We start from the raw sequence: 15,374 nt of genomic DNA on the forward strand, positions 1-15,374 counted from the left end.
CAAAACTTCCACCTCAGAAACTATAATTGTTTCACTGAACCACCCGAACAAAAAACTCTCCCAACTTCCACCTTTAGAAATCAGAATTGTTGTGAACCACAGCGGTTCAATGTTTCAAGGAATAGACTCAACCCACTTTATTCAGCTAGCTAACTATGACACCATAGCTAACTAGCATGCTAGCATCCAATAACACACAGTTTAGCACCAACACTTGGCCACAACAAACCACCAATAGTGTGTTAACACACTAAACAGATAATTAGTGTCCGTGTCTAGTTCCTTTCATAACGCAGCAATTATTAAACGTTGGCTAGCTAGCACAAATATATTGTATTTAGCTGCCACAGTACAGCACACAATGGCTACTGTGTTGACTCTGTTCGAAAAACGGCTAGCTAGCTAGCTTCGTGCTACACCCGGCACCGCCGAAAACAATGCTAACCTACAATAACTACCCACAGCAGCCCACGATGCCTAACTATGACACCATAGCTAACTAGCATGCTAGCATCCAATAACACACAGTTTAGCACCAATACTTGGTTACAACAAACTACCAATAGTGTGTTAACACACTAAACAGATAATTCGTGTCCGTGTCTAGTTCCTTTCATAACGCAGCAATAATTAAACGTTGGCTAGCTAGCACAAGTATATTGTATTTAGCTACTACAGTACAGTTAGCTGGTCGTGTTGGCTAGCTAGCAATGGCTACTGTGTTGCTTTGTTTGAAAAACGGCTAGCTAGCTAGCTTCGTGCTACACCCGGCACCGCCGAAAACAATGCTAACCTACAATAACTACCCACAACAGCCCACGATGCCTAACTATGATGCCATAGCTAACTAGCATGCTAGCATCCAATAAAACACAGTTTAGCACCAATACTTGGTTACAACAAACTACCAATAGTGTGTTAACACACTAAACAGATAATTCGTGTCCGTGTCTAGTTCCTTTCATAACGCAGCAAAAATTAAACGTTGGCTAGCTAGCACAAATATATTGTATTTCGCTACTGCAGTACAGTTAGCTGGTCGTGTTGGCTAGCTAGCAATGGCTACTGTGTTGAATTTGTTTGAAAAACGGCTAGCTAGCTAGCTTCGTGCTGCGGGCCTATCTACAATACCTAACTACAATCTAAATACATAATTAAGCCTTACTCGACAAAGCCCAAGCTATGTATAAAGCCAAACTTACCCGACGCCAGCTAACATTTGTCTTCTGCAATCAGTAGGTGTAATTAAGTACAGTAGCTACTAACTACCTAACGTTGATGGCTCAGATGTGGAGTTTTGTCACACAACAAAATGCCACAGATGGCTCAAGTTTTGTGGGAAGGAGCAATTGGCATGCCGACTGCAGGAATGTCCACCAGAGAATTGAATGTTTATTTCTCTACCATAAGCAGCCTCCAACATTGTTTTAGAAAATGTGGATGTAGGTCCAACCGACCTCACATCTGCATACCACGTGTATGGCGTAGTTTGGGCGAGCGGTTTGCTGATGTCAACGTTGTGAACATGGTGGTGGTGGGGTTATAGTATGGCCAGGCATAAGCTATGAACAACGAACACAATTGCATTTTATTGATGGCTATTTGAATGCACAGAGATGCTGTGACGAAATCCTGAGGCCCATTGTCGTGCCATTCATCCGCCGCGATCACCTCATGTTTTAGCATGATAATGCACGGCCCCATGTTGCAAGGATGTGTACACAATTTCTGGAAGCTGAAAATGTCCCAGTTCATCCCTGGTCTGCATACTCACCAGACATGTCACCCATTAAGCATGTTTGGGATAATCTGGATCGACGTGTACAACAGCGTGTTCCAGTTCCCGCCAATATCCAGCATCTTCGCACAGCCATTGAAGAGGAGTGGGACAACATTCCACATTCCACAATCAACAGCCTGATGAACTCTATGCAAAGGACATGTCACGCTGGATAAGGCAAATGGTGGTCACACCAGATACTGACTGGTTTTCTGATCCACACCCCTACCTTTTTTTTAGGTACTGTATCTGTGACCAACAGATGCATATCTGTATTCCAATTCATGTGAAATCCATAGATTATGGCTTAATGAATTCATTTCAATTGACTGATTTCCTTATATGAACTGTAACTCAGTATAATCTTTCAAATTGTTGCATGTTATGTTTACATTTTTGTTCAGTATACCTTATCATAACGTTATACTGTGACCAAACCGGTATCTGTGCTGAACGCCCACTTATGGTCCCGAGGTTAATGTCATGTTTTAATGTTCCTACAATGTTCTCAGAACATCAGTGGGATAACGTCTCGCTGAAACCTTTAAAGCAGCATTTCCCAAACTTTGACCTGGGGACCCCAAGGGGTGCACATTTTGGTTTTTGCCCTAGCACAGCTGATTCAAATAATAACTAATCATCAAGCTTTGATTATTTGAATCAGCTATGTAGTGGTAGGGCAAAAAAATGCAGGACAGAGTTTGGGAAAAGCTGCCTTAAAGGGACCTAATGGGAACGTTGCCGAATGTCCTTAGGACGTCCCCTGTTTGCTGGGTTAATTCATGAATAGAGTAAATAGAATCAAATGAGTTGCTTGTCATAAACTCAATATAGATCCATCTCTATGGAGAGGTTACATGTTGACACTGAAACTACAATCCCATGTGAGCAAACACTATGATATATTTAGAGGCTAGTAGGACAAGTTATTGGAGCTGTATCCCTCTGTCAAGTAAGAAGACATTTCATGGACACAAGTTTCTGAGCCTACACAGAATCAAATGATTCACACTTGAATTCATCACATCCATACACACTCAAGCCTTGTAAGGACTAAGAATTGTTGCATTGACCAGAGGAAGAAAATTAACAAAAGCTATGGAGAACTCAACCCAAGTCAAGTTATTTTATCTCTTTGGCTTACAAGAGACATTTAACAACAAATCGGTCTATTTTATCTTGTCTCTTATCACATACCTTCTCATCATCACTTTGAATCTGACTCTGATCATAACAATCATTCAGGAGAAAGGTCTCCATGAGCCCATGTATATCTTTCTGTGTAGTCTATGTGTCAATGGATTGTATGGAACTGCTGGTTTCTACCCCAAGTTTTTACTGGACCTTCAGTCAGATGTTCAGGTGATATCTTATGGTGGATGTTTGACTCAAGCCTATGTAATATACACATCTGTCATGTGTGAAATGTCTACTCTAACAGTGATGTCTTACGACAGGTATGTGGCAATATGCAGACCACTACTATACCATAACATTGTGACATCTTTAACTGTTAGAAAGTTACTCTTATTTTCTTGGTGTTATCCTTTATTTATAGGACTCATAGCAGTTAGTTTAACCGTCAGAATTCCTTTGTGTGGATCTCGCATTGATAAAATCTTCTGTGACATTCCGTCTATACTGAAACATGCATGTTTATCCATTACCATCAATCAGATTTTGAACAAATGTGTAATATTGGTTCATGTTTTACAGTTATTTTTAATTGTATTTTCTTACTGTCCGATTGTAAGGACTTGTGTAAAGTCAGCTAAGGGAAGGATTAAGTTCACACAGACATGTGTGCCACATTTAATAACAATAGTTATTTTCATCACTGTGACCCTGTTTGACACCTTGCAAGGGTGGAATAATGTAAATATTACACTAAATATGCGTAATGCAATGGCTGTACAATTCCTTGTTATACCACCTGTGTTAAACCCTGTCATATATGGACTTAACCTCCAGCAGATTCGAAAGGCATTTTTTAGAATGTGTAATGCACATAAAATCATTGACATGAGACGTTAGTTACATGATCTTACACAACAGGGACACATCCTGATATCAGAAGTCAACAAAAATAAAGGTAAAATCAGCCAAAACTGTTGCAAGGTTAAATGGCGCCTCATTTCTTGATATCTATAGCCAGGGGTGCAACTTTGGTTTTAGAAGTGAGGGGGGGGGGGGGTGTCTGTGGGTCCTCCCTACATGTATTTGGGCATCTAATGCTAATTTCCTGCATTTCTACTAGTGCTGTACCCGACCCAAAAAAAATCTTAGTCGACGAAGCAAAGTCTTTTCTTTCGACCGATCGATTTGTCAACATTTATTTTTCCATATATATAGACACCCTTTGTGCCAATGTATCTTACCATTTCTACAAATCTGCGTGTCAGTTATGATTTTCATATGCACATTTTCGTGGAACAGTTTCATTTAATTTATAATAGTCTTTGTATCTCAAAATCATTGTCTGTGGTTGATCTACTGTCACGCCCTGGCTCTGGGACTCTGTTATGTTGAGCCAGGGTGTGTTGTTTCTATGGGTTTTGTGTGCTAGGTTGATTATCTAGTTAATTTGTTTCTATGTTGGCCGGTGTGGTTCTCAATCAGAGGCAACGTGAATCAGCTGTTGCTTGTTGTCTCTGATTGGGAACCATACTTAGGCAGCCTGTTTTCCACAGTGTGTTGTGGGATCTTGTTCCGTGTATGGTTAGTGTCTGTTACCAAGTACGTCACGTATCGTTTTGTTGTTTTGTTCGTGTGGTACTCTAATAAAATAAGTATGTTCGCAAATCACGCTGCGCATTGGTCCACTTCCTCCAACGATCGTGACAGAAGATCCCACCAAAACTGGACCAAGCAGCGTGTCCAGGAGCCAACGCCAGAGGTAACTCTAGCGGATATCCACCTCGACTGGGTCAAGCCACGTGAGGAGGAGAGAGGTTGGACTTGGGAGCAGAGGATGGAGAGTCTGGCGAGAGCCATGGAGGCCATATCCACAGGGGAGAGACAAACCCATTTTTTTTTGCTGGAGGCAGATAAGGGGCGAGTTAGTGGACGAGGAGAGAAGGCCACCGGGTTACGGGAGCCATTGGCGAGTAGAGGGAAGGAAGATGTAGAGGCACGGCAAGAGGTACTGAGGTGTGTAGCCAGTCCGGTCCGGCCCGTTCCTGATTCCCATGTAAGGCCAGTGGTGTGTGTTCCCAGTGCGGTCCGGCCTGTTCCCGTCCCTCGCACCAAGCCTGTGATGCGCGTCACCAGCCCGGCCCGGCCTGTTACTGCTCCCCGCACCAAGCCAAGGGTGCGCGTCGCCAGCCTGGCCCGGCCTGTTCCTGCCACTCGCACTAAGCCTACGGTGCGCGTCGCCAGTCCGGCTCGGCCTGTTCCCGCTCCCCGCACCAAGCCTGTGGTGCGCATCGTCAGCCCAGTCCGGCCTGTTCCTGCCACTCGCACCAAGCCTACGGTGCGCGTCGCCAGCCCGGTTCGGCCTGTTCCTGCTCCCCGCACCAAGCCAGGGGTGCGCGTCGTCAGCCTGGTCCGGCCCGTTCCTGCTCCCCGCACCAAGCCAGGGGTGCGCGTCGTCAGCCTGGGCCGGCCCGTTCCTGCTCCCCGCACCAAGCCTGTGGTGCGCTTCGTCAGCCCGGTTCGGCCCGTCCCTGCTCCCCGCACCAAGCCTGTGGTGCGCGTCGTCAGCCCGGTCCGGCTCGTTCCTGCTCCCCGCACCAAGCCTGTGGTGCGCGTCGTCAGTCCGGCACAGCCCGTGCCTGGGTCACCGGTGCCTGGTCAGGTACCGGTTAGCTGCTCCACATCGGAGCCTGAGCGATCCGCTCCACCGATGTCCAGTCCAGATCCAGCCAGCAGGGCCAGACCGGACCAGGGGCGCTATGGGGGGTTTGTTGGAGGGTGGGTTCAAGCCCGGAGCCGGAACCGCCTCCGAGGAGGAATGCCCACCCGGCCCTCCCCTGTTCGGTTTATGTTTGGCGCGGTCGCAGTCCGCACCTTTGGGGGGGGGGGGGGGGGGGGGGGGGGGGGTACTGTCACGCCCTGGCTCTGGGACTCTGTTATGTTGAGCCAGGGTGTGTTGTTTCTTGTGTTTTGTGTGCTAGGTTGATTTTCTAGTTCATTTGTTTCTATGTTGGCCGGTGTGGTTCTCAATCAGAGGCAACGTGAATCAGCTGTTGCTTGTTGTCTCTGATTGGGAACCATACTTAGGCAGCCTGTTTTCCACAGTGTGTTGTGTGATCTTGTTCCGTGTTGGTTTGTGTATTATAACCAAGGACGTCACGTTATCGTTTTGTTCGTGTGGTAATTTAAATAAAAGTATGTTCGCAAATCACGCTGCGCATTGGTCCACTTCCTCCAACGATCGTGACATCTACATTCTACAATCTTAACCTAAATGAAAATGACACAAATCTAAAAGTAACTTTTATTGCCACTGCCAACTACGTAAAAATAGCCTACATAAAGTCAACACATAAAAACATTGCAGCCTGCAGGCCGAAAATATCCTGAAAAAAATAAATATCATATAAATCACATTGGCTATGCAAGGCTTGTCTGCAACGAACTCTAAACATTGTACCAACTGGGTCAGGTATTTTATGACGTTTCCACTGGATCATAGAATTACATTATTCCCTTCCATGCCAAGTGATTATCAAAAGGGAGAGAGTGTAGAGGATTCTTTGCACAATGCTGATATTCTCTTATTCATAAACAAACCTTAAGCTTTAGAAAATGACACAGACAACAACTTCTGAGGATATATCAAATATCTTTAGTTATGCAATTGCAGATAGAAGTTAATACAGAGTCACATAGGATTTCGATGGCTCCTCACACTACAAAGTGTCTTAAAACAATCTCTGCTTTTTATACAGGTCTATACAGGTCTATCTGTTCCTGAAGTTTTATCTCCATCCCATGTCCTTGACATACCCAGACCAGCTGCAGGGAGCTAGAGGGGACCATCCTTTCTCAGAAGCACAGAATGTGCACTAAAGAAATGTCTCTACTATTGTTAAGCATATTAATTGTTAACTATTAATATTAAACAATTCAGGCAAATAAGTGCATTCCCCAACATTCCCCTCTTTGAGACATCTAAAGTCGCAACAAAATCTAGGCTATTTAAAAAAAAATACCAACCAGTGAAACATAATTTCATACAAATGTCAGTTGACTTTGCACTTACATTATATTTTTCAAACAGTAAGATTCAAAGTTTCTATTCGAAATAAACAATATAAGTATATCCTAACACATTAAAAATAATGCAGCTTTGTTTTAACCATAATATCTATTTTAGGCAGTTATCTTGCGATTGTATAAGCAATAACAGGGCATGCTGAGAATAGTGTGTGATCAAAGATGGCATAGCAGTGCGGTCGTGTTTTCTGTAGTGTCTGTAGTGTCCTCATGTAAATAGCCTGTTTTTTCGTTTGTTTTTTCGTATACAGTGAGGGAAAAAAGTATTTGATCCCCTGCTGATTTTGTACGTTTGCCCACTGACAAAGAAATGATCAGTCTATAATTTTAATGGTAGGTTTATTTGAACAGTGAGAGACAGAATAACAACAACAAAATCCAGAAAAACGCATGTCAAAAATTTTATAAATTGATTTGCATTTTAATGAGGGAAATATGTATTTGATATGACTTAGTACTTGGTGGCAAAACCCTTGTTGGCAATCACAGAGGTCAGACGTTTCTTGTAGTTGGCCACCAGGTTTGCACACATCTCAGGAGGGATTTTGTCCCACTCCTCTTTGCAGATCCAAGTCATTAAGGTTTCTAGGCTGACGTTTGGCAACTCCAACCTTCAGCTCCCTCCACAGATTTTCTATGGGATTAAGGTCTGGAGACTGGCTAGGCCACTCCAGGACCTTAATGTGCTTCCTCTTGAGCCACTCCTTTGTTGCCTTGGCCGTGTGTTTTGGGTCATTGTCATGCTGGAATACCATTCCACGACCCATTTTCAATGCCCTGGCTGAGGGAAGGAGGTTCTCACCCAAGATTTGACGGTACATTGCCCCGTCCATCGTCTCTTTATGTGGTGAAGTTGTCCTGTCCTCTTAGCAGAAACTCCCCCCCCCCCCCCCCCCCCTCAAAGCATAATGTTTCCACCTCCATGTTTGACGGTGGGGATGGTGTTCTTGGGGTCATAGGCAGCATTCCTCCTCCTCCAAACACGGCGAGTTGAGTTGATGCCAAAGAGCTCAATTTTGGTCTCATCTGACCACAACACTTTCACCCAGTTCTCCTCTGAATCATTCAGATGTTCATTGGCAAACTTCAAATGTGCCTGTATATGTGCATTCTTGAGCAGGGGGACCTTGCGGGCGCTGCAGGATTTCAGTCCTTCACGGCGTAGTGTGTTACCAATTGTTTTCTTGGTGACTATGGTCCCAGCTGCCTTGAGATCATTGACAAGATCCTCCCGTGTAGTTCTGGGCTGATTCCTCACCGTTCTCATGATCATTGCAACTCCACGAGGTGAGATCTTGCATGGAGACCCAGGCCGAGGGAGATTGACAGTTATTTTGTGTTTCTTCCATTTGCAAATAATCGCACCAACTGTTGTCACCTTCTCACCAAGCTGCTTGGCGATGGTCTTGTAGCCCATTCCAGCCTTGTGTAGGTCTACAATATTGTCCCTGACATCCTTGGAGAGCTCTTTGGTCTTGGCCATGGTGGAGAGTTTGGAATCTGATTGATTGATTGCTTCTGTGGACAGGTGTCTTTTATACAGGTAACAAGCTGAAGATTAGGAGCACTCGCTTTAAGAGTGTGCTCCTAATCTCAGCTCGTTACTTGTATAAAAGACACCTGGGAGCCAGAAATCTTTCTGATTGAGAGGGGGTCAAATACTTATTTCCCTCATTAAAATGCAAATCAATTTATAAAATTTTTGACATGCGTTTTTCTGGATTTTTGTTGTTGTTATTCTGTCTCTCACTGTTCAAATAAACCTACCATTAAAATTATAGACTGATCATATCTTTGTCAGTGGGCAAATGTACAAAATCAGCAGGGGATCAAATACTTTTTTCCCTCACTGTATATTTATCAATCTCACTTTCCATCCTTTAACTAAATATACTCTAGATATACTCACCCAATGTGGAACGGATTCTATTATTTCTTCATACATTTTTATCCAGAACCTCTGGCTGAAACTAGCCAGCTAGCCAGCTAACTAGCTACTTGCTATTAGCCACCGTTAGCGGTCTGCACCATTGTCCGTGGCCGTGGCCTGCACTACCTACCAGCCAGCTCTAGCCTGGACAATTATCGGCCAGTCTACACAGTCTGCACATTGCGCTATCAAGCCAGAGCATATCGGATTTTCTGCCGGAATCACTGAATCACTGGACCTTAACATCGGATCATCGCAATTAGCTAGCTGCAACCGAATGGCTGTTGTCGTTGTTGGCTAATCACCACTAATCACCACTGTCCTGAAGCTAACCCCAGTTAGCCTTGAGCTAGCCTCGAGCCAGGCCCATCTCCAGGCTATCTACCACACTGTCAACCGGACCGGACCTTCTAGTGTTGACACGGAGCCCCGCTGATCCATCACGACTGGTCTGCCGACGTAATCGTCCGATGTGGTTTCAACAGGCTTCCCGTTGCGACGACCACGAAGATCCATCTGCTAGCCCCGGCCCGCTAGCACACGCAATCAACAGCCGTGCCTGTAGCGTAGCAGCCACTGAAATGCTCCCAGACTTACTTATTGCTGTTCACTGGACCTTATGATCACTCAGCTACACAGCTGATGCCTGCTGGACTGTTCCTTTATACGGTACCCCATCCTGTTGATCTGTTTAGCCTCAGCTCAAACTTTCGTCGCCATTACCAGCTGTTGTCTTAGCTCTCTCGAATAACACCTGTGACTGCTTTCTGCCTATCTCCCATGTCAGTATGCCTTGTCTCTCACTGTTGTCACTTGCTACAGACCCACCTCAGCCCCCAGCTGTGCCCTGAACACCATATGTGAATTGATTGCCCCCCCATCTATCCTCAGAGTTCGTATTGCTTGGTGACCTAAACTGGGATATGCTTAACACACCGTTCTACAATCTAAACGAGATGCCCTCAATCTCACACAGATTATCAAGGAACCTACCAGGTACAACACTAAATCCGTTAACATGGGCACCCTCATAGATATCATCCTGACTAATTTACCCTCTAAATACACCTCCGCTGTCTTCAACCAGGATCTCAGCGATCACTGCCTCATTGCCTGCATCCGTAATGGGTCCGCGGTCAAACGACCACCCCTCATCACTGTCAAACACTCCCTAAAACACTTCAGCGTGCAGGCCTTTCTAATTGACCTGGCCCGGGTATCCTGGATGGATATTGACCTCATTCCATCAGTAGAGGATGCCTGGTTGTTCTTTAAAAGTGCTTTCCTCTCCATCTTAAAAAAGCATTCCCCATTCAAAAAATTCAGATCTAAGAACAGATATAGCCCCAAACTTGACTACCCTTGACCAGCACAAAAACATCATGTGGCGTACGGCATTAGCATCGAACAGCCTCCGCGATATGCAACTTTTCAGGGAAGTCAGAAACCAATATACACAATCAGTTAGGAAAGCAAAGGCTAACTTTTTCAAACAGAAATGTGCATCCTGTAGCACTAACTCCAAAAGGTTTTGGGACACTGTAAAGTCCATGGAGAATAAGAGCACCTCCTCCCAGCTGCCAACTGCACCGAGGCTAGGAAACACTGTCACTACTGATAAATCTACGATAATCAAACATTTCAACAAGCATTTTGCTACGGCTGGCCATGCTTTCCACCTGGCTACCCCTACCCCAGCCACCAGCTCTGCACCCTTCGCTGCAACTTGCCCATGCCCCCCACCGCTTCTCCTTCACCCAAATTCAGATAGCTGATGTTCTGAAAGAGCTGCAAAATCTGGACCCCTACAAATCAGCTGGGCTAGACAATCTGGACCCTTTCTAAAATTAGCTGCCGAAATTGTCACAACCCCTATCACCAGCCTGTTCAACCTCTCTTTCATATCGTCTGAGATCCCCAGAGACTGGAAAGCTGCTACGGTCATCCCCCTCTTCAAAGGGGGTGACACTCTAGATCCAAGCTGTTACAGAACTAAATCCATCCTGCCCTGCCTTTCGAAAGTATTTGAAAGCCAAGTTAACAGATCACCGACCATTTAGAATCCCACCGTACCTTCTCCGCTATGCAATCAGGTTTCCGAGCTGGTCATGGGTGTACCTCAGCCACGCTCAACGTCCTAAACGATATAATAACCTTGATCGATAAAAGACAGTACTGTGCAGCCGTCTTCATTGACCTGGCCAAGGCTTTTGACTCTGTCAATCACCGCATTCTTATTGGCAGACTAAATAGCCTTGGTTTCTCAAATGACTGCCTCGCCTGGTGATCGATAAAAGACAGTACTGTGCAGCCGTCTTCATTGATCTGGCCAACGCTTTTCACTCGGTCAATCACCGCATTCTTATTGGAAGACTAAATAGCCTTGGTTTCTCAAATGACTGCCTCGCCTGGTTCACCAACTACTTCTCAGATAGAGTTCAATGTGTCAAATCGGAGGGCCTGTTGTCTGGACCTCTGGCAGTCTCTATGGGGGTGCCACAGGGTTCAATTCTCGGGCCGACTCTATTCACTTTGTACATCAATGATGTTGCTCTTGCTGCTGGTGACTCTCAGATCCACCTCTACGCAGACGACACCATTTTGTATACATCTGGCCCTTCATTGGACACTGTGTTAACAAACCTCCAAACGAGCTTCAATGCCATACAACACTCCTTCCGTGGGCTCCAACTACTCTTAAACTCTAGTAAAACTAAATACATGCTCTTCAATCGAACGCTGCTTGCACCCGCCTGCCCGACTAGAATCACTACTCTCGGCGGCTCTGACTTAGAATATGTGGACAACTACAAATACCTAGGTCTGTCTGGTTAGACTGTAAACTCTCCTTCCAGACTCACATTAAGCATCTCCAATCCAAAGTGAAATCTAGAATCGGCTTCCTATTTCGCAACAAAGCCTCCTTCACTCATGCTGCTAAACATGCCCTCGTGAAACGGACTATCCTACCGATCCTTGACTTCGGCGATGTCATTTACAAAATATTTTCCAACACTCTACTCAACAAATTGGATGTAGTCTATCACAGTGCCATCAGTTTTGTCACCAAAGCCCCATATACTACCCACCATTGTGACCTGTACGCTCTCGTTGGCTGGCCCTCACTACATATTCGCCGCCAAACCCACTGGCTCCAGGTAATCTATAAATCCCTTCTAGGCAAAACCCCGCCTTATTTTAGCTCATTGGTCACCATAGCAACACCCACCCGTAGTATGCGTTCCAGCAGGTATATCTCACTGGTCATCCCCAAAGCCAACACCTCCTTTGGTCGCCATTTCTTCCAGTTCTCTGCTGCAAATGACTGGAACGAACTGCAAAAATCTCTGAAGCTGGAGACACTTATCTCCCTCACTATCTTTAAGCATCAGTTGTCAGACCAGCTTACCGATCACTGCACCTGTACACAGCCCATCTGTAATTAGCCCACCCAACTACCTCATCCCCATATTGTTATTTACATTGTTATTTATTTTGCTCAATTGCACCCCAGTATCTCTATTTGCACATCATCTTCTGCACATCTATCACTCCAGTGTTAATACTAAATTAAAATAGTAATTATTATGGCCTATTTAATGCCTTACCTCCATAACTTAGTGCATTTGCACACACTGTATATAGATTTTCTATTTTGTTATTGACTGTACGTTTTGTTTATTCCATATGTAACTCTGTGTTGTTGTTGTTTTTTCCACACTGCTTTGCTTTATCTTGGCCAGGTCGCAGTTGTAAATGAGAACTTGTTCTCAACTGGCTTACCAGGTTAAATAAAGGTGAAATAAAAATTAATAAAAGTGTCAACATCTTTAGTTATTAACATACTAATAACTTACTCAAATCAATCAATCAGTTTACAAATCATAATCAAAACCAAATTAATTATCCAAACCTAATTTAGAATGACAATTCTTAGTGATTCATTGGTCCTATTACTCAAAGTTAAAACCCTCAACTTAGCACACATCGTCACTGGCAGAATGTACATTTTTATTAACATACAATATAATTATCCATAATTCTAGTATTGACTTCCTCATCAGGAGAATAACCACAGATCAGTATCTCAATGCAGTCGTAGTATCATCAGAACCCTCAAATTTACACCATGTAGCGATTGTTGAATTGCGGGGCTTACAACGTTTGACTATTTGTAAACATAATTTGTGCTCTTGCCCATACATACCGCCAATTTCAATGTTACCTACTATCCCCTCTCCTTGATTCTCACAAAGGCAATCAAGCTCCCAAGCTAACTGGCTAAAGGTAGCTAGCTTGCTAGCTTCCAGACATACCACTCGGCTCACCCTAGCAGAGCTGGTTAGGTTTTTGAAATTCATGTTATCAAGTAAGATAATGGCCACAGCTCTATCGCAATTGCCAATCCACTATTATTAGAAGTCTGTAGACTTAGGCAACTGTCCTTTCTGATTAGGCTACAGGTAACAAAACAAACACTTGCTGTAGTTGACAAGCATATATTCAATGAAAATCAATATTTAATTCAATATTTTTAAATTACAACCCCATTCACAGTAGTTTAAGCTAGCAAACCTATGGCAGCGCAAAAAATGACTGCCTTGAAATCGTCCCACTATTCATGTTGAATAATTGACTCTTTTAATTTGAATCAAGTAAACTGCTAAATCGTCCAGTCTTCATCACAAAACAAACACTGTCTGCAGTATCTATCTAAGCAACACATACCAACTGTTGAATTACAATCAGAAACCCAGATTGTAGTCTATGCCATTGACAGAATGCTTTTGAAAATACAAAGAAATCCCGCAAATATCCCAATTAGAGTGGGGGAAAAAAGTATTTAGTCAGCCACCAATTGTGCAAGTTCTACCACTTAAAAGGATGAGAGAGGCCTGTAATTTTCATCATAGGTACACGTCAACTATGACAGACAAATTGAGAAATTTTTGTCGGATTTTTTATGAATTTATTTGCAAATTATGGTGGAAAATAAGTATTTGGTCACCTACAAACAAGCAAGATTTCTGTCTCTCACAGACCTGTAACTTCTTCTTTAAGAGGCTCCTCTGTCCTCCACTCGTTACCTGTATTAATGGCACCTGTTTGAACTTGTTATCAGTATAAAAGACACCCGTCCACAACCTCAAACAGTCACACTTCAAACTTCACTATGGCCAAGACCAAAGAGCTGTCAAAGGACACCAGAAACAAAATTGTAGACCTGCACCAGGCTGGGAAGACTGAATCTGCAATAGGTAAGCAGCTTGGTTTGAAGAAATCAACTGTGGGAGCAATTATTAGGAAATGGAAGACATACAAGACCACTGATAATCTCCCTCGATCTGGGGTTCCAAGCAAGATCTCACCCCGTGGGGTCAAAATGATCACAAGAACGGTGAGCAAAAATCCCAGAACCACACGGGGGGACCTAGTGAATGACCTGCAGAGAGCTGTGACCAAAGTAACAAAGCCTACCATCAGTAACATACTACGCCGCCAGGGACTCAAATCCTGCAGTGCCAGACGTGTCCCCCTGCTTAAGCCAGTACATGTCCAGGCCCGTCTGAAGTTTGCTAGAGTGCATTTGGATGATCCAGAAGAGGATTGGGAGAATGTCATATGGTCAGATGAAACCAAAATAGAACTTTTTGGTAAAAACTAAACTCGTCGTGTGTGGAGGACAAAGAATGCTGAGTTGCATCCAAAGAACACCATGCCTACTGTGATGCATGGGGGTGGAAACATCATGCTTGGGACTGTTTTTCTGCAAAGGGACCAGGACAACTGATCCGTTTAAAGGAAAGAATGAATGGGGCCATGTATCGTGAGATTTTGAGTGAAAACCTCCTTCCATCAGCAAGGGCATTGAAGATGAAACGTGGCTGGGTCTTTCAGCATGACAATGATCCCAAACACACCGCCCGGGCAACGAAGGAGTGGCTTCGTAAGAAGCATTTCAAGGTCCTGGAGTGGCCTAGCCAGTCTCCAGATCTCAACCCCATAGAAAATCTTTGGAGGGAGTTGAAAGTCCGTGTTGCCCAGCGACAGCCCCAAAACATCACTGCTCTAGAGGAGATCTGCATGGAGGAATGGGCCAAAATACCAGCAACAATGTGTGAAAACCTTGTGAAGACTTACAGAAAACGTTTGACCTGTGTCATTGCCAACAAAGGGTATATAACAAAGTATTGAGAAACTTTTGTTATTGACCAAATACTTATTTTCCACCATAATTTGCAAATAAATTCATAAAAAATGCTACAATGTGATTTTCTGGAAAAAAAAATCTCATTTTGTCTGTCATAGTTGACGTGTACCTATGATGAAAATTACAGGCCTGTCGCATCTTTTTAAGTGGGAGAACTTGCACAATTGGTGGCTGACTAAATACTTTTTTTCCACACTGTATACACACATATCAATTCATCATATTTTCATATA

At 44.0% G+C, this 15,374-nt stretch overlaps 1 protein-coding gene across 1 annotated transcript; it reads left to right on the plus strand.

Moving 5' to 3' along the window:
* Nucleotides 1–2,878: 2,878 nt before the first annotated feature.
* On the plus strand, nucleotides 2,879–3,814 carry LOC311101566 (olfactory receptor 6N1-like; the record flags this gene model as incomplete). The annotated part of the gene is made up of 1 exon (XM_084142696.1): nucleotides 2,879–3,814. The coding sequence occupies one exon, from the start codon at nucleotides 2,879–2,881 to the stop codon at nucleotides 3,812–3,814; it is 936 nt and encodes a 311-aa protein (XP_083998822.1).
* Nucleotides 3,815–15,374: the final 11,560 nt, after the last annotated feature.

Source organism: Coregonus lavaretus (genome assembly GCF_964263955.1).
Source record: "Coregonus lavaretus genome assembly, chromosome: 26".
NCBI classification, from domain to species: Eukaryota; Metazoa; Chordata; class Actinopteri; order Salmoniformes; family Salmonidae; genus Coregonus; species Coregonus lavaretus.